Genomic DNA, 27,114 nt, shown 5'->3' with positions numbered 1-27,114 from the left:
GGTGGGTAACTGGGTTGAAAAGAGAAGTCCAATCAAATCCTGTTTTGCAAGGCAAGAGCCAGGACAAAGACACAGGTGTTCAGCTCAAAGCTGTTTAAATTTTCACAGCACACAGCACACAATGGTGAATGAATCAGGCTGGTCCGAGTCTCAAAAAGGAAACCTGCATCACAAAAATCTGTCTTTATATCCACAGTTTGCACACACCCTGGAGCGGCCTACAGGCACCTCAAATAGAGGTGTGGCTCTGCATACCGCAGGGTGGGATTTGTCTTCATGTTTGTATGTGATGTATTAGGAAAAAAGATCATTTATGTTATTCTAGAATTTGGGGGAAAATCTCTACAGCAATCTTTCTCAGAAGCCTATGAATGCCAATGAACTTCCACTAACCCAGTAATTGAACACGCATATTACTTGAACTTCATCAAAGCCTTGGATAGGGCCTCAAGAGACATTAGATCCTCAAATATGCCCAATGAGGCATCAGGAGAACAAGTTCACCCCAAATTTCTCTATGTGCTCCATAACAAGTGTAGGAGCTCATGCCTACACAATGCTGACTGGTGCCGGGCACTGTTTTGAACTCAAACACATACCAACTCAAGGACTCATTTTAACCCTGTGAGGAGGCACTGTGAATTATCATGCCCATTTCACAGACAATGCAGATAAGGCTGAGAGAGGTAAAGTTGCTCACTCGAGGCCACTCAGCTAAAAATGTGACAGAGACAAGACTTGAAGTTGCTGTGGCTTGGACATCTGCGCTCTTAACTACTATACCACATTGCAGAAAAAATTCCCTAAACCACTCTGGGCAAAAATCAGGCTGTCAGTTAAACATTTATTGGAATCGTGTCCTCTTTTGTCCTTTCCACAACTCTGAGATACATACAGCCCGCATTCACCTTTTCCTTGATTTTCAAAGGCAAAGATGACCGAGTTAGCATTGACTTACAAGCCTCTCTTCCCAGGATCAGAATGACCAAAAAGGCAGGTTGGCACGTTATCAGAGCTCAAACTATGGGGCAGAGTCAGGCACAAACCAGCTTCCATGAGATGGTCCTGCCAGAAACAGGGTAGCTTGGACCCAACTGCTAAAAGACACTGGGGGTCAAGAGACACCCTCCTCCTACCAGGGAGCTGGTAGCCCCTGGAAGACATGGGGACCCCTGTAGAGCCTGGCAGGTGCATGGGAGGGTGCTGCTCTCACTTCTCCCATTTCTCAGATCCGGCTTCCCAGGCACAGTGCAGGCCTCACAATGCACTGGGGGAGCAAAGGAGGTGGCGTCCTGCAAGTCAGAGGAAGCTCCTTTGAATGCGGGCAGTCGGTGGAGCCCTGGGAACCAACAGCAACAGAACAGGAGCAACACAGGGGCTGGAAGGGGAATTCTGGGACAGGGTTCCAAAGCCTGGGGCCTGGGGACTTCCCTGTAACCTGCCTTCTTCCCACTGAAGAAAAAGTCCCCAGTTCCTGCCCGCTCTCAGCGCCTGCTCTTCCCACATCTCCTTCAGGCCGATGGTAGAAACCTACTGTGTTTACCCTTCCAGCGTCAGTTCGAAGGGAAGCGTTTGAATGCCATCCAGGTAAATAAATGGGAGAGGAGCCAAGACAAAGTCGGCCACAGGGAAGGAAATAGGCCGAACAGTGCTCCTGCAGGGACCCGCCCGGAGTCACACACGACGGAGCCAAAGCAAGCCAAAATGAGCGCTGGGCGAAAATTCTACACCAATCTCACTTCTCCCAAGAATTCCTCCTCTTCCTTGGAACAGATTTCTTTCCTAGTGATGCTCCCACACGTTGCTTCAACCTCCACGTAGCTCTACTTTCATTTCCAGCTGCGCTGCAAATTGTTTACCTATCCATCTCTGCCACTAGATTACAAATTTCCTGGAGCACAGGGCCCTATCTCGTTTTGGTTTCTCCCCCAAACACCAACTGTTTCTGCTCTACACAGAGCAGGTATTCAGGAATCGCTGGTTGAAATAATTACAAAATTTACTCCAACATGAAACATTTAGCATCCCCTTTCCGCCTCAAATCTATTACCTTGTTTAACCCTCAGGATAATCCTGCAAATGGCTCTTACTGTTCTTTTCCCACTGAGCAGATGAAGGCACATGAGGCCTCAGTCCCAGCGCTGACGGCGCCAGGATCAGAACCCAGACTGCAGCCACGGTGTGTGTGTTCTTGGCCACAAACCGCACACACTGCCTCTCCGTGCCCTGGAACTCAGGGAGGATAAGTAACAATAGCATCGTGGCAGGGAAGGGACAAAGAAGAGCTGTTAACCCTCCATGCTTTTGCCTTCTTGACCCTGTTCTGTTCCTGGAAATGCCTACTTGTCTCCCCACGAATGCCCAAGAGTTCCCCCTTGAAGTCTCTCTCAGTCCCTCCAGGTGCTTAGGGATCCTCTGCTGGCTTCTTATATATCCTGTTCTTCCCTTTGTCACCTCGTTTTTAATACCTGCTGCTTTTCTCCTCAATCTCCTACCCTGGAAATAGGAGCTCTCAGAGGGCCAGGGCTGCCTTTAGACAGTCCTCAGTAGGGAAGTATTCGACTGCCGGCTGTTACTGGTTTATTTAGTACCTATTAAACGCTACTTACTGTGTAAGGGGCACGCAGACACTAATCAAATTTAATTCTTTCAACTCCTGTGAGCTGGGTGCCAAACCACCCCCTTTTTCGGACAAGTAATCTAAGGTAAGTAAAAGGCCACATGGACACTATTTGAGTAAAATCTCCCCCCTCAGCCCAGTCTGGCAAGCTGTGAGAGTCTTTCTGGCATCCTGGCCCCCAAACGTAAGGCAGGGCCAGTACCATGGGAAAGAGCGGCCTGTTCTTCAGGTCCCCTGTGAATAGGTCTCTCGGGGTTTTACTCCTGGGTGCTGATCTGAGCCTGTCTGGGAAAGGGATACTGTCCCCAGGTAATGAGTGAATTGGACCTCTCAAACTTCAACACATTCACCTGATTGTCTCCTATCACTTGGGTTTCGTGAGTGTTACAACTGAGCCCCAGGAAATCAGCGTCGCTAACTACAAAGGACTTTCAGTAACGAATGATCATTTTCGCTAAACTTCAAAACTTTTATGCAATGACCTCAGCATATATTAATGTCGTATTGAGCTGATAAATGAACTGTCAGAAGCACGATGAGATCTTTGTTTCGTAATGGATTCTACGTCCCCAAGGAAGATTGCTAACTCAAAAATGATAAATGAATCAAAAGCAAGTACTTAGAGTGCCTATTAGGTCTTGATACCTGTGCTGGGTCCCATGTGATGTATAAGACAATTATTTTTATTAGCTATATGGTCTACATAAACATAAAGTAGGCTACTGAAGTTTAAAAATGACCTCTTATTCATGATTACCATTTTCTTTCTGGGTATAAGAAACATTTTATTCTAGGTTTAACTCCTGTGGTTCTTACTAAAAGTGATTCCAGCTAGCTTTAGATTTGTGCCCAATTATTAGGAAAAACTTGTAGTAACTCTGTGTGGCTTTATAGCTTGTTAGTTCAATATTAATTCAGATTTCTAAAAATTATTTAGAATTCAGGTGAGCAGAATTTCATACTAATTCTAGAGCTGCAGTGGATGGGGAAAAGGACGAACAGAAAAGTTAAGAGAAAAAAAATCTTGAAAATGTCATGAGAAAAAACAGTTATGTATAGCCTATTTTAAGCTCCTAAAAGTCACTACACTTGCTTGGTACAGGGACTGTAAATATACTTATTTGCCTAAAAGTTTTATTTTTTTTTCCTACAAAGAAATCCCTTCTTAATCTCCATGACTTGAACACTTAAACTTTTACATACCTGGCTAACTCAGAGTCCTCCTCTAGACAAAAATTGTAAGGCATGACTCAATGTAATCCATGCTTTTGAAAGAGCTACAAATTTTGTATTTTGACTTATTTAGTAAGTGTTCATTGTTTAGTAAAAACATTTGTTTCTTTTCATATTTTCTTATTTCATGAGAATAAGAAAAACTGTTGATGGACTAGACCAGAATACACATGTAACCAGTTTCTTCTTAATGGAAAAATCAGACTTCTCAACAGAGACCCCTGTACCTTATCAAGCATTCCTGTACCTGTCTGATTTCCAGCAGGAGGGGGGATTTCTCAGGGGGCCGGTCAGAGGCGGCTTGAGCGGGAGTGGGGGAGCTGCTTTTCAAGCTGGGACTTGCCACTGCCAGAGTCTGCCAGCTCTGGGAGGCTAGGCAGACTCTCTATTACAAACCAGAGAGGGGTCAAACAAAATAAACTTGCAACGAGTTAGAGCAGAGACCAGGGAGGAAAAACATGGATGGCCCTGTGGAACATCATCAGCACAAAACAGAGCTCTGGTTCTCCTGTGATTTTGATCTTCAGCTGAACCCAAATGCTCTTTGCAAGACTGCTAACTTACTACTCACTGTTCTTAGTCCTACCTACTCCATGTACGTAAAATGCCTACTAATGTCCTTTTGGGGGTAGGTCCCAGGGGATGAGTCTGGGGCCTGAAACTAGCCTCTGCAGAGTTTTCACACTTTGTTTAATTAGTAAGTCAGGTGTCTTCGTACAAGCCATGTGCTTATTCTCTTAATCCGTTTTGTACATATAATAACTAAGCAAAAACGAAAGATGCCTTTTCCAAGGCAAAGAAAATCACAGATGTCAATTTCACTCTTTTATATGGACTTTAGCCAAAGACAACAGGCAGCTAAAGAGTTAATGAAAGCTCTGATTACTATACGGCTGACCATCTAGATACAGTGATGGCTACTCTATTAATAAAGTAAATAAGAAATAAAAAGGATTTGCTAATTTGACTTGATTCCAGACAATGGAATTATGCAAATAGAGATGTTAGTTATAACCACAACCGAACCTTGGTCAGTATCTTGCCTAAGCTTAGCTTATCTTAGTATAAAATAATTCCCTCATTTCTGCACATGGTTTACGATCTCTGATGATTCCTTATGAATTTCTCAACTGCAGCCTTCTCTCTTTTTCCTAACAACTCTATTACAAGTGACTATATAAATCTTTGATTTTGATGTTTTCACTTCCTTTAGAAACACATAAATGAGAAAGGCTTTTTGGTTACCGTTCTTATAGGAATCTCTTTTTGCTCTGTTCCTCCCTGAAAGTCTACGACTCAAAGATTCATTCTCCTTCTCCACAAAGTGTCACGGCCATTATTTATGGCCCCTGTGTGCTCTTAGCGGACTATGCTCAGATCCTTAGGGTTTTAACGCTCTTTCTACACATACACTGGTAGACAAGATGAGTTCCCCTTTGCGGCTCTCAAGAATCCAGTTCTTAATGCGTGGATTGATATGTTCATGTCCTTGATGGTCCTGTCCCAACTTTTGCTGTGTCCAATCCACTGTGTGCATGACAGCTAAAACCATTCTCCTCAGATGTTGTTTTGCTCATGTTACCAACTTCCTCAGGACTCTGAAACGGTTTCCACTTGTGTATTGCATAACGCCTGATTAGTGCTTTTAAGATCCTTCAATAGTCAGCACCCTTATCTAATTGTCCTCTTCTCTGACCATGACTCAGCTGTACTCTACACCACCTGCCGCAAAACACCGTGCGTCTTACATTATCCACACCAGTAGGGGGGCACACAGTCCAGACGGGTTTTGAGTACGTTTCTGTACGCACACTGTGAGACTTCTCAAAAGAGGATAAAGCTCTGGAGTGAAAATCTAACAGAAATGTCAGATCCGGTGTCTTATTTTTATTCTTTTCTAAAAACCAACCGCATTAGACCAGCCCCACTACTGCTATCCCCCAATTTACTAGCTTTCCGGATTGTTTTTTTCTGGGTGGTAGGATGAGGGTGAGAGGGAAGTGTCTGCCTATCAAAGACCCTTATTTTCAGGTTCTATTGGCCATGGGAGTCAGCACTGAATACCAACACGGAACATCAGAAGATTAATAAGGCTTTGAGGCCAGAAGTAATAGCTACTCCAGCGAACCACAAGGACAGTATTGCCCATAGATAATGAACACTGGTGATCTTTACTGCCTTGAAGCATTTTTCATTCTCTTCAGGCTGTGAGTCATCAGACACGCTATTCTTCCCCCACCTGGCAAAATTTGTTGCCTCTGTGACAAACCATGCCTTAGCTTTCCTTCAAAATATTGCTCAAGGCTCAAATTCCTTGTGAAATCATTCTAGACCAATTCCACCTGGCACCAGACACGCCAATTATCCCAGGAACCCCTTTATTCATGCTGCCTCTCTCATTTCTCTCCCCTTTCTCATTACTCGGCATTCCCTTAGGGCCAGCATCTTATATGGACGAATTTACGTAGATTCATATGCATACGTGTTTACACAGACACTGTTTATGGAGGGGAGATGCTGGAGACTTTTTAAAATTTTCTTCCCTTTGTTGACTTATGCCATTTCCTTTGAAATTTCCCTTATGATTGGGCACTAAATAGAGTAGAGGCTCTGTTAACTGTTACAAATTTAGCAGCTGTAATTTAAAGAAAACTTTTCAAGAGTAAAGTTTAGTAACTGAACTTTAGCACCACAAAATTAACACAGTACTGAAAATTCCAAAGGAAGAAAAAAAAAAATGAAGACTCTTACATATGCTCTTCTTTCCCTTGTTTTCGTTTATAGATTTAAACATTAGGGACTGTCTGCTCGCTCTATAATTAGGCTTTAGTCATTCCAATAATGGGTTGAAAGTTATTCTGACTTAGCGAGGAGTAAAGAAGAATAACAATTTTGAAAAATGCTTTTACTGTCAAGTTTGTATGGTAACACACACACACACAAAAGACCTCAAAATAGTAGTAGTGGCCAAGAAAAAGGTCTTTGGAGGTGCTTTACGGACAAGTCAATCTTCTTTTAATTCCCGTAAGACTGACCGTTTAGACATTTACATAAACTACTTCAAAACCCGTATGGAATGCGATGGGCACTAAGAAACAGTTGACTGAATGAATTGCTTTGTGTTATTATTTAACTACTCCTTGTGGGTGTAAGTTCTCTCCAACCAACCCGAAGCTCGTGGATGGGTCAGGCACATCTACCTTTCTCCCACTTCAGGTCTCCTGTGGTACTAAGTGTGTCAACATTTAACAATACCCCTGAGATGATTAAAAAAAAAAACAAAACAAAAAACTGGTATGTGAGCTGAGCTCCTGGAATGCTTACGGGTACTTCGAAAATGGCTTTAATTTTGGTTATATGTCCCTAACTGTAAGCTTGTTCTTAACAGTATACACTGTTAAGTGTCCTGTTAAAGGGACATTTTCCCTTTCAGTCCACCACGATCTGATAGATGATGAATCTGGAGGTGGGCAAGTAAAACATTAGTGATGTTTCACTGTGTTTATGAATTAAATAATTTCCATGAGAAATATTGGTATGGTTAGGTGAAGTCAAATTCAAAACAGCAGCGGAGGCCCAGACCTGGGATCTCTGTGACAGTGTGGTCCAATGACTCCCACTTCCTCATCCGCACTGATGAATTTCTCCCTCATCCCATCTATTGATGAGAGATCCAGAAAGATGACTTTGCTTAGCATGTCTGAAATAAATGACCCACATTCCAGGAATGATGAACCTTTTCACTAATCTTATTTAGGGGCATTAGATATTAGATTTTAGATATTTAGATATTAGATATTAGAATATCACACACACTTCTTAGACTTGCCTCTATTCCTCACCCAACACTTCGATCCATCAATTCCTGCAAATTTCGTCTCCTGCTTCTCTGCTATCCATGCCCTTGACTGGGTCTTGACCGTCTCGCTACAGACCAGGCCTCCAATCCTGGCCCCACTTAAATCCGTCTCAGAGGCAGATGGTTGGTTCCGGGCTCCACTTCCTTCAAAGACTTCCCAAGGCCAACAGGAACAGACAATCCAGCTCCCAAACCTTCATGACATCATTTCCTAACCTATCTTAACCTATACTTACCAACCTTCAGTGTGCCTCAGAATAACCGGGGAAGCTTGTCAAACGCAGACTTCTGAGCCTCACCCCAAAACACGAGAACTCAGCACGGGTTGGGGGCCAGAAATTTTCAAGTGCCCCTTGTGATCTGCTGCAGGGGGTGTGGATGGAGAAGCCCCTCTAGCCAACGGCCACCAGGAACTCAGCCTGTGCACTTTCGTCCCACTCTGCCTTCTGTCCGGATATTCCTTCTGTCCGGACCACCCTGGCTACCATTTGCTTTCCGCTGAGTCTCGCTCGATTCACTCTCCAGAACACAGGCTCAGCCCTTCAGCCCCACGTGTGTTTAGTGTTCTTCCTTCCTTTGCATTTTCAGTTTTTCTTAGCATTCACCATGCTAAACTGATATTATCTGTTCATGTTTGTGTCAGCCACAAGATTTGTGGCTATTGAATGAATAACGTTGGTTAAATGAAATGGCAAAATGAAACATATGACGAAATAATACTGCTCCCAGCTGGAGCTTCCTTTATGAGCCTAAGGCAAGTGCCTGGGTAAAAGGAAAAAAAATCCTACCCCAATTCTCAAAACCTAGTGGACATTAAAGGTTTGGGCCCTGATACTATGCTGCCTGGAGTCTGCCCTACATAGGTCATCTGCTTGTTTTCTGACCTTTCTATGTCTCGGTTTCCTACTAATGGCGTGGCTATAGGGATTAGGTGAGGTGACAGTTGCCAAGTTCATGGCACAGGTTCAGGCACCAGGTAACCACTGAACCATGTCAGCTCCGTTTGTACGTGGCCCAAAGGCATCACCCGAATTGCCATCCTCAGACCCAAAGGGGAAGGGAGCTTGCACTAGTGTGTCACATACATGGTGAAAATGTGCAGCACTGTCTACACTGCCTCCCTATTTGGAAATATGGCCAAAAAGTCAACTTACTGCAGGATAGCTAACTTTGATGTTTCTGTATCCAAATGATGCTGAGATTCTGCTACCATCAAAAATCAGATCTTACAGACTCTAAGCAGAGATAGTTTTAAGTTAAAATGTGATTTAAATTAAAATTTTTCAGCTGTTGAAAAAATTTGACTTTTTTTTTTTTTAAGAAAGCACCACTCACCTTCTCCTTAGCACTATAAAATTCTTATCTATGTATACTCTGCTGATAGCATTGCTACTGTCAGTGATAAAAGTCCATATATGAAGAGACATTCTGTTAGGTTTTCCTAACTCAGTGCTATACAGACCTTGTGCATGATCACAAAAGACTAACAGAGGTTAGGCAAAGGAAAGGGGCCTGTATGTGAGGGTGGTCTGGGCAGACAGGGCTTGCTTGTGTAAGAGAACAGGCAAGTGACAAGCTCATCCAGGTGGCTTAGGTGCTTCCCGGTGGGTCTCTCCACCTCCCAGCCCCACCTGGCTCACAGCACCGGCCCCAGCACAGGAGTGCTGTGAACCCTCAAGATATTTGCCCTCCATGACAAGTTCTGTTTCTTATTCATCTCTGTATTCCTAGGGCCTAGTGCCATGTCTGGACAGAGCTGGCACTAAATAAATGTTTGCCAAAATGAGGTTTCTTTAGCACAATAATTTGGGAGAGTGATATTTTGTTCCCGTACATTGCCAAGAAAGAAACAGGTCAACAGATCTTGCTCACTGGGTAGGTCCTTTGAGCACAAATCTTAGAAAGCATAATTTCACAAATTCAGGAACAGACTTCCTGATACTTACACAATTGCACTGTCCTAAAGCAATGGGTTCCTCTTACTGAATGTGAGAATGGCTTTATTGTACTTCTTAAAAAGAGCTGCATCTAGCATCACGTACGTGGAATTCCTCTTCTGCCATGTGCCTCATCGATGTCTTTGTTCCTCAGGGTTTGGGTCTGAGCTCTATGTGTGGTACAAGTCTGAATTCCAGACCCATGTTCCCTTTTGTCTTTGGGGCCAGTATCTCAAAATTCAAGAAGTCAAAATCCAAACATCTTCCTCTCTAAACCAGTACTTTCTTCTCTGGTCCCTGTCTGAATAAATAGAACTAGCATCCCTCTAGTTGGCTGAGCCTGAAATGGGGGGTCCCTCTCACTCTGCCTCTTCCAGGTTTGCCACATTTATCGAACCAGCCATCAAGACCTACTGAGTCTGCCACCCATACATGGGCTTCTTTCCAACCCCACGGTCACTGCTTAGCTCAGCCCATAGGTTCTTACCCAGATTACTAGATAGCAGAGTACTACTTAATCAGCCTCCAATTTTACTGCCCCTTGCTCTTCCCAGTCCCTATACCACCTGCATCCAGAGTGATCTTTCTAAATTTGATCACGTACTTCTTCTGCCTAAACCTACCAGTAGCTCTCCCTGATCTTTGTGATAATGTCCAAACTCCCCCTTATAGGTCAGCGAGCCCCTACTTACTGCTCCACCTCATCTCTCAACACTCCCAATTTAGTAGTCTTTTCTAGCCATGTTCTCCAGCCATACCAAACATTTTACAGTACCCCAAATACAAGCGGACCATTATCCTTTGCACCCTTCTCTTTTTCTGGAAAACACTTACATATCCTTTGGTTTTGAAGCTAGATACCACCTGTACAATCATGCCTCCAGCCCCAGGCTGTGATAAAGCTTCTCCTATGTGCTACCTATGCTCAGACCAAGGGGCCAATCGTTGGGAGTGGTAACTGCATTCTTCTCTCTCCTAACATGTGACAGAAAGGACTGGATCTTGATCATTATTTTACATTTACATAGTATGTCGTCAATTCATGGGCTTATAAATTGGGCTGGTAACCTAGTGTCTTTTCTGCAAGTCCAGACCAGGGTGTTAATCAACGTATTAATTAACAACCCTTCCACAGCATTTGCATCTTTGTAAGGTACTATCAGTCACAGCTCAACCATGTGTCAAATCACTGGGATGAGCAGGAGAGGTGGGAAGGAGTAATAAGGGCTGGTAGAGGGCACGTATGGCTCCTCCACTCCTACTCCTGAAACTGGAACTGCAGCTTCTATGGGATTTCTCCTCAACACGTTTTGACTAGTAGGTTCCCCACATGAATATTGGGGATGGAAGTGAATGTAGGAAATCTTGAAATACTAATTCCAAAAGCTCCAACACCAATGTAAAAAATTAAACAGAGAGGGATCTCTGGACTAAGCCAGTTGAGATCAAAGCTTGATGGACCCGAGACAGCAAAACTCAGCAAAATTTTAACCTTATTCAGAAGTTTTTAAAAACTAACAAAAATATAGAGAAGTTATCTGTCAATCTCTGGCATAATCAATTATTTTAAAAATGCTAGAAAGTGAATTAATGTATTTTACTTGGCTTGAATAAGTTTCTTCTGGCACACAGGGAAATCCTAAGAAGATTTGACTTCAAAGAGTCGCACTCTTTTGGAGGTGATCTTGATTCCTTACATATTAATTAAATTCCTGATAAAGAAGCTTATTTTGAATTGAGCATATTATACAAATAAATGTGAAACACCACCTGAAATGGAAGGGGCAAAATTATTAAAAGCTTATTTGGTTTTATTCTCAAGAGGCTGTTGTACTAAAGCTGAATGACTTACATAAATACCTTTGGCATTTGTTGGATCCTGTTCCCAAACACAATGTTCATATTTCATCTATAATAAGAAAAGCATCTCAAAGATTTGCAAGGCACTAGTCTTGCAAGCGTCCAGTTTGGTGTCTTGAGTAAAGTGAGATTGGCAGAGTCAGCTTAATCCATAATGGAAAGTTGTGAGCGGGGTGCTTTGGCTGCCTGGCCACTGTGGCCCGGAGAAGTCCCCCAGCTGTGTTAGCAGGCCACAGAACTCTGCCACTTGCCCAAAAGCAGAGTATCTCCAGGTCAAGGCTAAAAGTTGTATGGGGTACACGGGATGGAACATGAACGCTATCTCACACCTTTAGCTTTCTGGGCAACACAACAGGGGGGCTTTCATAACCAAGGAAGCTATACTAGAAAGTAACTGTTGCTTTAATTCTTCAGATTTACAGAATCTGGAAACATGTCATGCTTTGGAGATAAATGAGATCGAACCTGCTGCAGTCTGTACTGCCTAAGCAAACTCAGATTTCTATAGTTAAAACAAGGCCAACATGTGTCCCAAAAACCTAGCTTATTATCTCCCTGGAACATTGCTTTTTCCCTCCAGTCTTTGCAGCCAGTTTTCGCCAAGTAGCTTACTGCAGAATTCAACATTACCTCATATCCCATTCACACCATATACAGACGGCATCTTCTCCTTATGCTCTCTGCTTAATCAAAGTGGAGAGACATGCCTACATGAACAAGGGCTTAAAAAAGTATGTTTTTAATGGCCCGGAAGTCTGGATAACTGTGACTCTCCCACTATTATGGCATAAGACCCATTTTCATTGAATTTATACTGCTTGAACCTACTTGTTCATCATTAAAACACACCCCCCTACCCCAAAGGCCTCAGTTTCTGAATGGGTCTGGACTTGGGAGGGTTGGATGAAGGATTTTTAAAGAAAGGTCTTCAGAAACAAGATACCCTAAAAAAGTTTTACAAGGCTCCCATAACACAGTATGTTCCCATGTTATGTGTAATGACCTGCTAAGCATGAGGTACCGTGACATCAGAGCTGAAGGACAGAAGCGGGGCATGTTCCCATCATGCCTCTGGAGTACCATCCCATCCAAGCTTTACCCCTCCTTTGGGGGCAGAACAGAGCAGATGCCTGAGTATCTTTCTGGTTTCAGCTGCTCCCTCTGCACACCCACACAGAAAAGCCTCAGTGACTGCTTGTCCCACAAAATCCTGGGCCCTTCAATACAGAGAACTAGAGCTCTCTTTAAACAGCTGGACAAGAATGCAAGGAAATTTGAGCAGACGATTCACTCTCGCCCGTGGGAAATGGGCATTCTTTGCTAAAAAGGAGAAACACGTGTTCAAAATTTTTATGTGCAATACAGAAACTGTAATATACAAAGACCACGGTGACCTATGCTAGTGTACCTACACAATAGGAAGATAAGAATCTTTATTATCCTACATTGTCTTCAGAACATTACCCCAGTATAGCTTGATACAAACACATATGCCATTTCTTTGCTCAGTTCCTTTTCAGCCTTAAAAAATATAATTGCCCATTGATAGCCTATTGACTTCACACAGATCTGAGGCTGGAAATGGGGTGAGTCTTGATATACATTCACATCTAAACACAGGTGGTCACACCTGGTGGATTAGATTCCCTTCCTTTTGCTTATCCCTATTTCTGCTTCCCAAGCCTCCTTCCCTTTCTTTTTCCTTCCTCCCTCCATCTTTACTTCTATCGCAGTCTGGGCTTCTTGGTCATCTATCAACTGTCAGTCTTGGGAATGATACTTGTATGATGGACACATTTTCCAAAACGTGAACTGGATATGGTGATTCACAGTTCACACACAAAACCCTGGGATATCCACTTTTTCATTCAGCCCTTAAGATAACCCTCCTGTGAGGAAAGAAGCAACTATCAATCCCCATTCACAGTAACTTTTCTGCACCTCAGCCTGAGCGTTATTAACCCAGCCCCTGGAAGCCTTTCGCAGAAGGGCTGGTGATAGCAGGTGGGAGAGCGCGACAGGCAGCAAAGGCCCATATTGGAAGAGCACAGGAGGCATAGAGAAAATTGTTAATGCTCTCCTCAACACTGAATTCCCACATTTTAGGTGATTTTCCCCAGATATCTTTACCTATTTAACAGCTTCTTCATTAAAATGGCTTAAAAGATATTACATAAAAATTCAACTTCCATGCAAAAATCGCTTATGCTAAAAACTGAACATTCACCAGAGCCCCAGTAGAAGAAATAAAAAATTAATGGAAAAGACAATCTACAATTGTTTTTAAAGATAGGATAGGACTACTAACATTAAAGAAACAGGATAAACCAGAATTTTGATTTGCAAAAGAGAACTAGAACCCGTTTGTCCAAACGAATTTAAGAATTTCAAATTTCCAAAAAAAAAAAAAAAAAAAAAGAATTTCAAATTTCTGGCCCTTCACAATAACTTGGCAGAGACTGAGATTTTTCCCTAAAATTGGTAGAAGTTTAATTTGGATCTGTAATGTGCACTGACTCATGGTTGACTCTGGGTTTTAATTACTAATAAATGAAGTGTGAATCAAGTCAAGTAATCTTGTAAGGAACTGTTCTATTGAACACTGTTATTTGAGCTCAAGAAAAATGACCAAAAAGGGGGGGGGGAGGGTAAGACAAGAAAAACCTTCAAAAGGGAATAAAGATAGCTAAACACTTAGAAAACAGATTCTTAAAAAAACAGTAAGCTCTTAGGTCCTGACTGATCACATATTTTAGTGATGTCAAACAGGTAGGATGAGCTAATATATTTTTTTTTAAGATTTTATTTATTTATTTGAGAGAGATCACAAGTAGGCAGAGAGGCAGGCAGAGAGAGAGAGGAAGGGAAGCAGGCTCCCTGCTGAGCAGAGAGCCCGATGCGGACCCTGAGATCATGACCTGAGCTGAAGGCAGAGGCTTTAACCCACTGAGCCACTCAGGTGTCCCGAGCTAATATTTTTATAGTGAATACAAGCTGGCTTCCTGGAGTTTCTGTATCTGTTTAAGGGAAGCATTCACAGGTATCACTGGACCAGCTCATCCCTATGAAGAATGGAGATAAGAGTTCGACTTAACCTCAAGTTCTTATTCCCCAGCCATGCCTTGGTAATGACTCTTCACTGATGTTGATGTAGCTAAGGAAAAGCATACCTGTAACACATACTTCTGCATTTTCTCTACTTCCTCGATTATTACCAGATTATAGCATGATGATTTACAAGAGCTGTTTCCTTCCTTTAAAGCTGGGTTTATAAATGCCCAAGAAAACAAACTTAGAAGCCCTGGGAACGTTTACAGCCTAAGTAGTAAGAATTTAATTTACTCATTCATCAAATATTTACTAGAGCCCTTATGAAAGCGCCCTGATCTAAACTAGCTGCTGGGTGCGTAAAAGCGAGCAAAGCTGCCCTCAGGGTCTAGCTTTCCCATCTAGTTGGAGAAAGAGATACCAAACAAATATACTGAAATATGATGGCAACTTAGACAAATGGGCATTTAGGTGGAAGGGGGCGGCAGTAGGGTGGGAGGGTATGGGCTTAGGGAAACCTTCCTTAAAGAGACTTGATGCCTAAACCTTAAGATGGAGCTGGGGGGGGAGGGCTAGTTGGGGCAGGGGCCCCAGGCAGAGGGAAGGGACAAGAAAAAACTTCCCTTAGAACTGAAGGAAAGCCATTGTGGCTGGATCATTCAGGCCATGGAGGAAAGAGGTTGAGTGGTAAGGAATTCTATCTTTTTAGAAGAAAAATATGGTACATATGTAGGGTTTTTGGAAAAAAGTGTTATTTTTTTTTTTATATTAAACTCCAAAATTGGCAACATGGAATCCAATCTCTAGTTCTGAAAATAAGTGCAGCAAGCTCACCTGTGCACCAGATCCCTTGAGCTTCAGGCCTCCATATTCGATCTGGTGCTTCCATCCCCCTGTACAACTACATCTGTGCTGGGCCCAGCAGGGTTGGTGCTGGGCCAGACACGGTACGGGGCTCCCTCCCAACATTACCTGTCTCAGTGCTGCTGTCAGAGCCTGAAGTCTGGGAGAGACTGGGAGCAGCAGTCACTGACACTTCACAGTAGTCTTGAAGCCTGTCCAGCCACACACCCTCCCAGCTTCAGTGAGGCCTCCACAGAGTCAGAACGGTGGTCCACTCTATCCTCCCAGTTTATTTTCTTTCTTCTGATCTATGCGATACAATGAAGCCAGCCCGTGGTTCTCAACTGCTTGAGGCCAGCTCTCTCCCATCCCTGTCACCAGCCTTCTTCCATCCTTTAGCATGATAATCACGTCCTCTGGGGCTCAGAGTCTACAAAGCTCTTCTTCTGTCTACATCCTTTTCTAAATTATCTACTCTTTTCCAACGAAGTATGCTTCTCTAAGGGCAACTTACTGGCTACTTCAACCAAATGCCTCACCTTAAAATTCTTCCTTAAAATATGTTTCTCAAGGACCAGTATTTTGAACATCTCTTAGGCAATGACTGGAGACAAGAGTTCATGGGATAAAAATGACCAAATGAGAAACGTACTCGAAACAGGCAAAGTGGGGTCATCTTGGGCAGAGCTGTGGTCTTTGCCTCTGAACATGAGGGGCCTAAAATAGAGTTGCTCCCTTATCTCTTGAACATTTCTTTTAAAAACAAGGTTGAGACATTTTCTCAATTCCAGGAGATGATTTTTACCCACAGGACCAAGACAAGAAGGGAAGAAAACATTTTGTTACATCTAAAAGACATAATACTTGATTAGAACAGAAACCTGAAGAAAACTTATAAAAGTCAGCAAATTATTAGTCTCCCTTAGAGTTTTCACTCTTTAAGTGCTAACCTGCTAGTAAATGATCAGCATCTACTAATTCTCTATCTGCTGCATTATTTCTATTATCTACTAACCGTTATGCGATCCTCACATTCCCTTATCGGTAAGAATTAAACAGGGGCCTATAATACACCTTCTGAAATAAGCCTCCTGTGTGTTTCCTGATGAGACACACCACCTTCTCTTCAAAGGAGCAAAGGGAAGGTCCACAGACCTTGAATCTCTGGGCCAAAGGTGGTTGTTTCCATGTCTCTTGATTTCCCTGAGGAGGATACCATTGTTTTCTCTCAGGGATAACTTGAAGCTTGGCTTCAAGATAATACAGGGTTATGGCACAAAAATGGATCCATTTTCCTGAGACTTAAGCAACAAAAACTCTCCACAACCTAAGAAATAACAGCAACAGAAAAATGATTAGCACTCTCTGGGTGGCAAACTGAGCTGGTCAGTGACTATTACCATCTCCCTCTGTTGCTAGTGGCGAATGCGTGATTTTGAGAGCTGCAGCTGCCAGGAGCCTGACTTTATAGTTGTTATTCTGCTATTACTGGGGCAGGACCAGGAGGAGAGTGTCACCTACATTCTTAAACTTTTGCTATTTTTTAGAAACAAAACATTAATGGTAACTACTGGAGGGTCCAGGAAGGACTAAGCAGATCCTCAGGTATTATCAAGAATCACGGTTTATGACAATATAGTAAGAAGTCCATTCCCCAGCCAGCAATCTCCAAAACCTTAACGGAAGCTTTTTCTCTCTTTAAAAAAAAAAAAAGTTTTAATAATTTATTACTTTTTTAAAGATTTATTTTTGAGAGCGGGGTTGGGGGAAGGGGGAGAGAAAATCTCAAGCAGACTCCCTGCTGAGGGCAGAACCCCCAGGGCGGGGTAGGGGAGGCTTAATCTCTACACCTCAAGATTATGACCTGAGCCGAAATCGAGAGTCACCAACTGAGCCACCCAGGTGACCCAAAAAAGTTTTTAAAAGAATGTAGAACTTCAAGCTCAGAGCTACCGAAGGGGATGGCTGGTCCTTCAGTTACTTTCTACAAAAAGAAGTAGCAAAACTCTGTATCTGAAGTATTTATTAAAACAAGGAATCTGGAAAGAGGAGTAACATAGTGAAAGACAGACATAAAAGGTTAATTGAGTATTTTGTCTATTGCATCATCCAAATAGTATAAATTTTTTACTGTGGTTAAAACACTTCACATGAGATCTACCCTCTTAGCGAATTTTTATGTACACAATACAGTATTGTTAGCTACAGGCACAATCACCTTGCTTAACTGAAACTTTAGAGCTACTGAACGGCAGCTCCACATTTCCCCCTCCCTCCAGCCTCTGGCAGCCACCATTTTACTCTGTTTCTAGGAGTCTGACCATTTTAGAGACCTCATTTAAGTGGAATCATGCAATATTTGTCCTGTGACTGGTTTATTTCACTTAGTATAAGGTATTGAGCGTTTGCAAAATAGCTAAGTGAAATATTAATGAGGCAGTTAACTGGCTAAAAGTGCATTTGTTGATTATCAACTATGCAATACAGTACTCTCAAACTACATGACTATCCCCACAAGACTTTCAACAGAGGGGATGTGGCTAGGACTTGGGTTAAGAGTTTTATGATACTAGTATGATCACAGATCCTTGCATTACAAGCATTTCACTTTCATTATTTAGATTCCTCCAATTTAAACCATAAAAGTCAATAATTAAAGCAAGTCTAAGAAAGTCACTTGCTAGTGTCCTGTGCAGGTGCACTTTCCATCTGCCAAGATCGAACTGCCTCTACTAGATCACCAGGCTCTAAGAGGAAAACAAATGGAAGAATCCAGGGGTACATTTGAAACAAGAGGCCAGGGCATAACCAAAGGTATATCACTAGTTCTAAAAGTTAGCTGAGAGCTAGAGAAGCCAGTAAGATCAGAAGTGCCAAGAATCCCATCTACAAGCAAACTGAAAAGCAAGTAATACAATGCTTGATGATCTGGGAAAACTGTGATATAAAATAAAGGATGCCCCGCAGAGAAGAGAGGTGAGACCCTTCCTGAAAGACTGTGCTGATCAGCAAACAATATTAACTTTAAAGCAGGATGAGTTTGGGATAAAGATGGAAATTCTAAAGACTTTTAATACATACCTCAATATAATGCAAAAAATAAGACCAAGTGGTGCTTCAGATACTAAGAAGTAAACAGCAGCCATAAAAGTTTTTTTTTTAATAGAAACTTCAGAAGTCTGAAAGTATTCAGTTGAACCACATGAAATTGCCATTTTTTGAACATCAAAAGGTCCAAAAATCAATAATTCCATATGGTCCATCCAAAGCAAAGGAGAGTCCATTTATTCAACGCTAAGAATAAAAACTGAAGACATGCTAATATTTTGTGGCTTTGAAAGAAGGCTTACTTCTACGAGAAAATATTACTGAAGCAGGAAAAGACATATGCCTCAAGTCATACAAAACTGTGGCCAGTCGGTGGCCATGTAAATAAGCCTGAAAATAATATTTCCCATTTATAACCAACTCTTTTGTCTACAGTAAGACAATTCTATTCCCAATAGATTTCTCCAACCCTCTTGCTGGATCCCTGAACCCAGCTATTAATGGTAAAACTTCAGGCACATAGTCCTTCTGTGCCCACATACACCCCACTTCTCAATCTATAATTCACTGCTTTCTCCTACTCACTCCATCCCTTCTCTACTGCTCTACTTTCTTCCAACTTTGGCACATTGACAGTCCCATCTGTCCATGTCAGGTTCCTCCCCACCCCTTTCCTTTTAATATGCCACTGATCTAATCATTCCTGCATAGAACGCAGTGCTTTGTATGAGCCTTAATCCCTCTGCCACTCCCATAGAGATGAGGTTTTTTGTTTTTTCATTTTCTGCAGTGATATTTTACTTATTAATTACTATTACTTTTAAAATTTTCGGCAGTTAACATACAGTGCAATATTGGTTTCTGGAGTAGAATTCAATGATTCATCACTTACATACAACACCCAGGACTCACCACAAGTGCCCTCCTTAACTTGGACGGGAGCTTTGCCTTAAAGAACCATGCAAGATTTGGTCTTGTAACTTTCCATTTCGGCTGTATTTAGATTTTGAGGCCTTCTCAATAAAACAAAAACAAACAAAAAACCACCCCTGGAAGTAACTTTCTGAATTCCTGAAAATGTGCATAGGGTCTGAGCGACCTGCCAGTAAGTATTAGGGAAGTAATCTGCATCAAGAAGGGGATCTCAATGTGCCTTCAACATTTTGTGATGATGGCGTTTCAGAACAGTGCAGGTACCTTTCTGACCCACTCCACTGCACTTCCATCATTCTCTAACTTTGGTTCTGGCAGCTCTTTGGTGATGTTACCAGCTGAATGACAAACATAATATTTGATATCCCACTGTTTTGAAGGACCAGGCATAACCACCCATCCTGCATTTACATACCTTGAATTTGCTATTTCCACCTTGGTTCTCGCCATGGCCGCTGCCCTTTGCGCGCCTTCAATTGCTCTGTCCACCTTCTCCCTAGTTTTTGTATTTCTTATTGGTATAAGCTGCTTCCTTATTCCACGGACCAGAATATTATTTTTGTATTTTCCCTCTTCTTTGGAGCCGTCAGGAAACACGGTGCAGCCATACCCGTGCCTCTTGTTATTTGCCCACTCGCCTTCATACTTCATGCCGTTGGAGCGCTCGCTGATGCCGAAACCATTGCGCTTGTCGTTCTTCCACTCGCCCATGTAGGTTTCCGTGGTGGTGGCGTCGACGTGGTCTTCCACGGGGCAAAAATCACAATCTACGTCGCCGAAGCTGATCGTGGAGTTGGCATCGCTGGAACTGATTCGGCTCATGGCCGCGTCGCTGCGGACCGAGCTGCGCTTACTGGAGATGGAAGACTTGGATTCGGACTTGCGAAGTTTCATGCTTCCGAGAAGGGAGCCCCTTCGGAAGAGGCCGCCCTTCTTCTTGCCCGCGAGCTCCGCGTCGGCATGGAAGTTGAGCACGAAGCCGCCGCGGGTGCCGGCGGGGCTGTCAGCCGCGGCTGCGGCGTCGTGGAGCACGCTGCCGTTGCTCTGCTCGCTGCGCAGCGAGGCCATGGAGGTACGCAGCGGCGAGCGGATCACGGTGGCCATGCCGTAGGGCACGCTCTGGCGCACGCCGTAGCCATGCCGCATACCGCCGGCCCACTGGCCCTGGTAGGTACCTTCGAGAGACCGTGAGAAAGCACAGCGTGAGTCGGGGGGCAAGGGGTTGCCGTCTGGGCTGCAAGCGCCCGAAGCGCCTGGGTGCGCTGCGGGAGAGCCTGGCGCATAGAGCAGGCAGGCCCTCGGTCAAATCCCACACGTTTCCAAGTCAACTCTAAGCGCTACTTTTCATCCATTTGCGAATTCCTGCCCTGTAATTTTGTGTCTATGGTTTTAATGTAATTGCATAGCATTTTCCAATAGTCTGGTAACTTTGCTTTTCATTAAAAAATTTATCCGAGTGTTTCAGATGAAACCACTACTTTCTAATACAAAAAGAGTGATCATTAGAAAACAACTTTTCTCCCCTGAAATTAACACATCAAAATCCCCCAGAGGAAGGCAGTGTCACAGAAGATGAAATGAGTTCTATTTGTGAATTTTATTCTAATTTTACTCATTTAGCTGAAAACCTTTAAAATCTCCAGGTCTGTCACTATAACATTCCAACAGGCTCAAAGACTTAAAATTATTAGTGATCTGAGTACTCAGGACATGGGCCATCAAATTATTTTACATTTTTTTCTTTCATGTTCATTTTTTTTAAGGTAGGGAAAACTGTGTAATATTTAGGCTTATTATTTAGATTTGGAAGAAATTTTTGGTGCTAAGGTTAATTTGACAAATACTATATGTATCCTGAACATAGCGAACCATTACTAAAGAATGGGCAATTTATTATAAGATTTTGTACTTTCAGGTGAAACGATCAAGATTTGTCCTGTACTACTTGCCAAAGTTCTGCTTTCTCCTCACCATTCCCTTCGTTGATTCCCTAGTCTCTGACACAACAGAATGAAACACGTGGACTAGAAGCACTCTGAGGGCAGAAATTACCTCCAAAGCAAACACAAAATTTCTAGTCTTATAACTTATGTGCCCTGTGATCTGTAGCTGTTTGATGACTTTATAGTAAATAGCTATGGTGGCTCAAAAGAATATACTACTTACCCCTAGAAAAACTGAGAGAAGACCAGAGTGAATCTTCCATTCCTGACAGTATATAATTCATCTCAGAGCAAAGGCATCTCTTAGAAGTTTGGTGATACTAGATCACTTTTTCAATGAATATTGTGCCGTTTTAGGAATAGGATAATCTCTAAAGCATTTGTGTTTGGTAAGTTTTTCTATTAAATAAATTAGCTAGATAACCTGGTGTGGCTTTTTAAATCACAGGAAAAACTGAATATTAAAATTAGGGAACTACTTTTCTTTTCTTTTCAAAATCAGGGAGATTTCCTTTAATTAAAAGCACATTTTAAATTATAGTATCCCCCCCAAAAGGAGCTATGTGGAAATTTTAAGATGTAATTACTTCTCTATTATCATAGTAACTCACAAAATAATAGAAAGTAAATCATGATTACAGTCTTTTTTGACCTCTTTCAGTTTCTGACTATATAGATCTAACTTGCAGTCACTTTTCATTTTAGATTTCCATTTACTTTTTAAATACTTGAGCTATATAGGCTAGTGGTTTTATATCATTATATTAATATGGGCTGATTATTTCAATACATTTAAAAGAGTAATGGCTCCAAAGTCAAAAGTTTTGACAAATTTCATGACTACCTTCTCTTTCTGTTTAGTTTGATATACTTACGTCGTATAAACGGACAACAGTGGGACAACAATGAAATTCTAAGTAGGTCTGGTACTATGAATGTCCTATTTTGAGTAAATATGAGTCTTATCCTGACATTTATGAACTTCTGAGGAGGTAGGTGGGCCATAGTTTTCTCAAAAGGATTAAACCCCAAAGGATAAGACAGTCACATAGAACATTCCAGGTTAAAAAGGTTCCTACTGAATATTAGCCATTTCCAAATACCACCACCTTAACAAGGAAGGGAATGAAATTAGGAGATTTCAACTTTGACTTTCCCTCTGCCTATATGGGTAAAACACAAGTTCTAGGATAAAAGTTCTACAAACTGACTTATACATACCTAAACAACCTTGTTTTTAAAATATTTTGCTTAAATAAACAAGTAATGCTATAATCATCTCTACCTTTCTACACAATGACAAGTTAATTTTGCAAGAACTGTTTCCAAAGGTGCTATTTGATAAGTTTTATACTTTGACAATGCAACCATACCATCTTAGCAAATGTTTAACACTGACAGAAAATTAATAAGTAGTTTCCATAACTGGTATCTCCAAAAGAGTATTTAGAATTTCCAAATAAGTATTTGCTTGAAAATCCAAGCAGTTTAAGGCAACAGCAGTAATTAGAAAGTTTAGGTTTCTGCTTAACTGTCAAACAGGGAGGGGAGGAGGGGGCAACTGCATTGGAAATGTTCCTATCTTATTTTGTTGAATCACAGTATATGGAAGACTTCTTCCATGGAATTGCTAAAAACCAATTTACACTCAAACTGTTAGTAGTTCATCTGAAATTTAAAATGGGTTTAGTCAATGAACTTTGGGGGAAAAAAGGGCTTCTATTTTTTTTTTTTCAATTTTTATGAAGCAGGTGGGTTCCAACTTTTCCCTGCTGTCCAAATAAAGTTCTAATTAGTTCGTCTCCATTCCTCAAATAAAGATGCATATTTCATAAGTGTAAAAATTATTTTTACAGGTTTTGTTTTAAATTATGTTCTGACTTTTTCATCTGGGCATTGGTTTTCTAGATATAGCCATTTTAGCTACATAATTTTATAGTAGAAGTCACTCAGTTCAGAATGAGTCCCAGTCAAATGTAGATTGCACTATGCCAAATTTATATTCATGTGCTACGAATGGGTATATGCAACTATGCACATAATTAATAAAGCAATGTGCCTTCCTAGATATTTTCAATAGTTTATGACTAGTAAGAAAAATGAGGTGCAGATCAGAATTTATGCAAAAAATTCTGGGCACCTAGATTTTGGATTTCATTAGTACTGTACTCTTTTTCTTAATTAACATTCAGGCAGTTTTGGCAACACTTTACACACAAATCGCTAATAAAATAATCAGGTGATACATTCCTTATGGAATTAATACTCCATCTTCTAGTTAAATGTCACAAAATACATGGAATCAGATTTTCCCTAAGTTTGACAAAGGGTGCACAGGGATGGACAGGTGGTAGTGCAGAGACAAAAATAAACTCATTCTTAAAAATAGGGAAGGTGGTATTTCCTATTTTGACCAAAACTTTTGCATAAAATAAGTTATAGCAATACACTTCTACTTAGACCCCCACTTTATGATTAGGGACTTTCTAATGAAGTGACATATGAAAGAAAGCAGGAAAATAAACTACCATAGAGCAGACATTCAAAGAGATTTTTAAGGTTTTTTTTTTTTTCTTTCCTAACTGGGAGCATATATTTTTTTTTCTTTTCATAGAAGAAGAAAACCACATGATGCCAAATTTTAAGGGTTTAAAAATTTTTTTTAAGTTAGTTTTAAATCAGGGGTGCCTGGGTGGCTCAGTGGGTTAAGCCTCTGCCTTCAGTTCAGGTCATGATCCCGGGGTCCTGAGATCGAGCCCCAAATCGGGTTCTCTGCTCTGCAGGGAGACTGCTCCCCGCCCCCCCGACCCGCCGCCTGCCTCTCTGCCTACTTATGATCTCTGTGTGTCAAATAAATAAATAAAATCTTAAAAAATATAGTTTTAAATCAGAAGGCAGATTATCCATAACGTCATCCTGGTCACTTATTTGAGCTTCTACAACACATACATAGAGGACCTTCATTGATATATATAGACACATATATATATCTATACATAGATACATATATCTATGTATTTGCTAAGTGTAATGAATCCTCTAAACCAAGAGATTTTGTTTAATGAGTAGTAACTTTAATAGATTTATTTTTTTATTTAAGACTAATTTATTTTTAACCTTCCCTAGCTGAAGAGAACTATCCTCAGCCTTCTTAAGAGGTTATAAAATAACATGCAAATTTAAAAAATAAAATTTGCATTCTACTTTTGAGCATGGAATTTAGTTATATTACAGACCTAGGATCTCCAATAAAATCCAATCACAAGCTAACATATTTATAGGGCTGTCAACCAAGGCACTATATGCCCATTCAGAATATTTAAGGGCCCTAATTAACTACTGTGAAACTCAAGACTGGAGCCCATATAAAAGTATTAGAGAAAGTTCCCCCCTCCTTTTAATCCATGAGAACCATATCCTTTATTTATACTGTAGGTCCAAGAGATGTCTTTTTATCAAATTCTACCATTGAATTCTACTATTTTGCATTTGAAATACAGCCCAAGTGTGCTGAGTAAGTGAAGTGTACAAATTGTATAAGCTTTTATGCAGTGGGCTGGAGAAACTTTTAATTGGATCCTTTTAATTCCCTTCAACTCTGAGCTGTGTAACGACAAAAGTTGACACTGCCTCCCCTAACCTTTTTCAATTAACTATGATTATGTTTATCATCATAAAATGTATTTTGCCAAAGCATAAGCTATTCATCCTTCTCAGCTTATTACACAAGAAAATTCATCAGGTTTTGACACCTGTTTCAGTAATGGATACTTTTCCTAATTAAAAAAAAAAAAGGAACTCTGCCCTATTATATACACAATTTATTTCACAAAGTTGTTAAATAGTAAAATCAGGTGAATTTTGCTCATATTTGTTCATATAACAATTTTGTTCATTGCGTGCTAAGGTCATACAACCTTAGCGCAATTGGGTGATTCCATACTGCCATTCGCTGGAGTAAAGTGGCTGTTAACTTAGCAACTGTAGGAATGTATCTTTTGAATATATTTCTTAAAACGTGGCCTTCATTGTTCATTTCTGAGCCATTTTCCTAGTAACTTGCCCAAAGATCTCCAGGTCAACAATGACTACCATTCTTCTGATGTAAAACTACTACTTTAGGGAACCGAATGAAAACCGGGAAGGGAAACTCACACCCTCTGAGCCGCACCTGCCATCAGGTGGCCTCTCCACCTCCATAGCTAGGATGTTTCCAAATGCGCTCCAAATAAGGTACAATTCCCCTACATCCTAGTTATGGGGTTCTGGCTTCTATCTTTAGGCTACTAGAGGACCAGAAGCGAAATACGACTCCACGTGAAACCAATCCGGGGAGCGGTCAGCACCGATCGCCAGCCTCACAAGCCCAGGGCGTTCGCTCTAACTCCACCGGAGTGCCGTTTTCAAACCCGGCCGGGAGAGGGAGGGATCAGGAACGTAATGTGACGGGCTCAAGTGACAGCGTCCTCTCCCCTGCCCAACCCACCCGGGCGGTGCTCCCTCCTGGTGGCAGTGCAGTGCTGGCGCCGGCCAGGTATATTCACGGCTTGCTCCCCCGGGTGTGGACACACTGCCCGTTCCAAGAACCGGGTCAGAGCAAACCCCCCCGCGCACTAGTCGCGTCTCCACGCTGGCGCGGGAGATGGGTGGGAGGCTTCCCCAGGTGTTTTGGCGGGTTTCCGGACACGTGCGCCTCTCGTCCTCCCCGCTTCCCCGCAGCCTGGGCAAAGCCCACCGCACCAGCTCACGGAGCAGCCGAGCCGCCTGCGACGCTGCTCACCTCCGTCCCCGTAGGTCTCCACGCCGTACCCGTCCTGCAGCCCGTTACTCCAGGTACCCTCGTAGCGAGCGGGGGTGCACAGGCTCTGCCGGACCCCGTAGCGCCCCTTGAAACCATGTGACCACTCCCCCCGGTACATCCACTTGCCCTTCGTCTCCACCCCCAGCCCGTGCCGCTTGCCCTGCGCCCAGTAGCCCTGGTAGGTGTTGCCGCTGGGCCAGGTGTAGCCTCCAGCCACCTCGAAGCCGTGCGACCAGGAGCCCGAGTACTCGCCCTGGCCCTTGGGCCCCGTGCAGATGCCATGCCCGTGCGCCTTGCCCTCCTCCCAGCCGCCGCAGTAGGTGCCGCCATCGTCGAAGTCGAACCTTCCGCCCGTCATTCGGGGGGCAGCCCCGGCGCGCTCCCCGCGGGGGCACTGACGCGGGCAGAGCTGGGCACGGCAGGGTGTAGCTCGGGGATGGGGGCCCGGCGGGCGAGCTCACGACAGCGCCCCGGGCAGCTCGCGCCGCCGCTCGGCTCCAGTCCGACGCCGCCCCCGTCCTCCCCTCTTCTTTCGCCGCCGCCACCGCCGCCTTCCTCCTCCTCCTCCACCTCCGCCTCCTTCCCCGCCGCCGCCCGGGCCAGCGCCGCGCGCGAGAGGACAGCCCAGGCTCCGGAACAGACCTTCAGCTGCTCCCGCCCGCCCACGTGAGCCGGGCGCCACCCCGCGCCCGCCCCTCGTCCCCTCCCCGGGCGCCGAGGCCCGGCCCCGCGGCGCTCCGGCCCCACCCGGCCCTGCCCCCAGCCCCGGGAGCCAACGCTTCCCCGGCGGGCGGGCGGGCGCGGGGAGCGGTTGGCGCGCGTGTGTTCGCGCAGTGGGATGCCGGTGAGAGGGCGAGTGTACCCAGGGACGCGCGCGAATCCCTGCCGGTAGACGAAGGCGCGGCTGCATGTGTGGGGGCAGCTCGCGGGCTGCGGAGCCTCCTGTGTTTGTGTTTGGCGTTTATCAAAGTGGTTAAGCTCCTGTAAGT

At 43.0% G+C, this 27,114-nt stretch overlaps 1 protein-coding gene across 3 annotated transcripts in view; it reads right to left on the bottom strand.

Annotated features, from left to right (window-relative positions):
* Positions 1-26,746, bottom strand: part of JPH1 (junctophilin 1) — an 81,907-nt gene extending 55,161 nt beyond the window's left edge. For all 3 annotated transcript variants that reach the window (XM_080801051.1, XM_080801052.1, XM_080801053.1), the window contains exons 1-2: positions 26,105-26,746; positions 19,797-20,556 (exon numbers count right to left, since the gene is read on the bottom strand). In XM_080801051.1, coding sequence (XP_080657177.1) covers positions 19,797-20,556; positions 26,105-26,483 — 1,139 coding nt within the window. In that variant the 5' untranslated portion in view covers positions 26,484-26,746. The remainder of the gene's footprint in view (positions 1-19,796; positions 20,557-26,104) is intronic.
* Between the last annotated feature and the right edge of the window lie 368 nt (positions 26,747-27,114).

This window comes from Martes martes (assembly GCF_963455335.1).
Source record: "Martes martes genome assembly, chromosome: 4".
NCBI classification, from domain to species: domain Eukaryota; kingdom Metazoa; phylum Chordata; class Mammalia; order Carnivora; family Mustelidae; genus Martes; species Martes martes.
The sequence above is the reverse complement of the archived record's forward strand: the minus strand, read 5'-3'. Positions and strand labels throughout refer to the sequence as shown.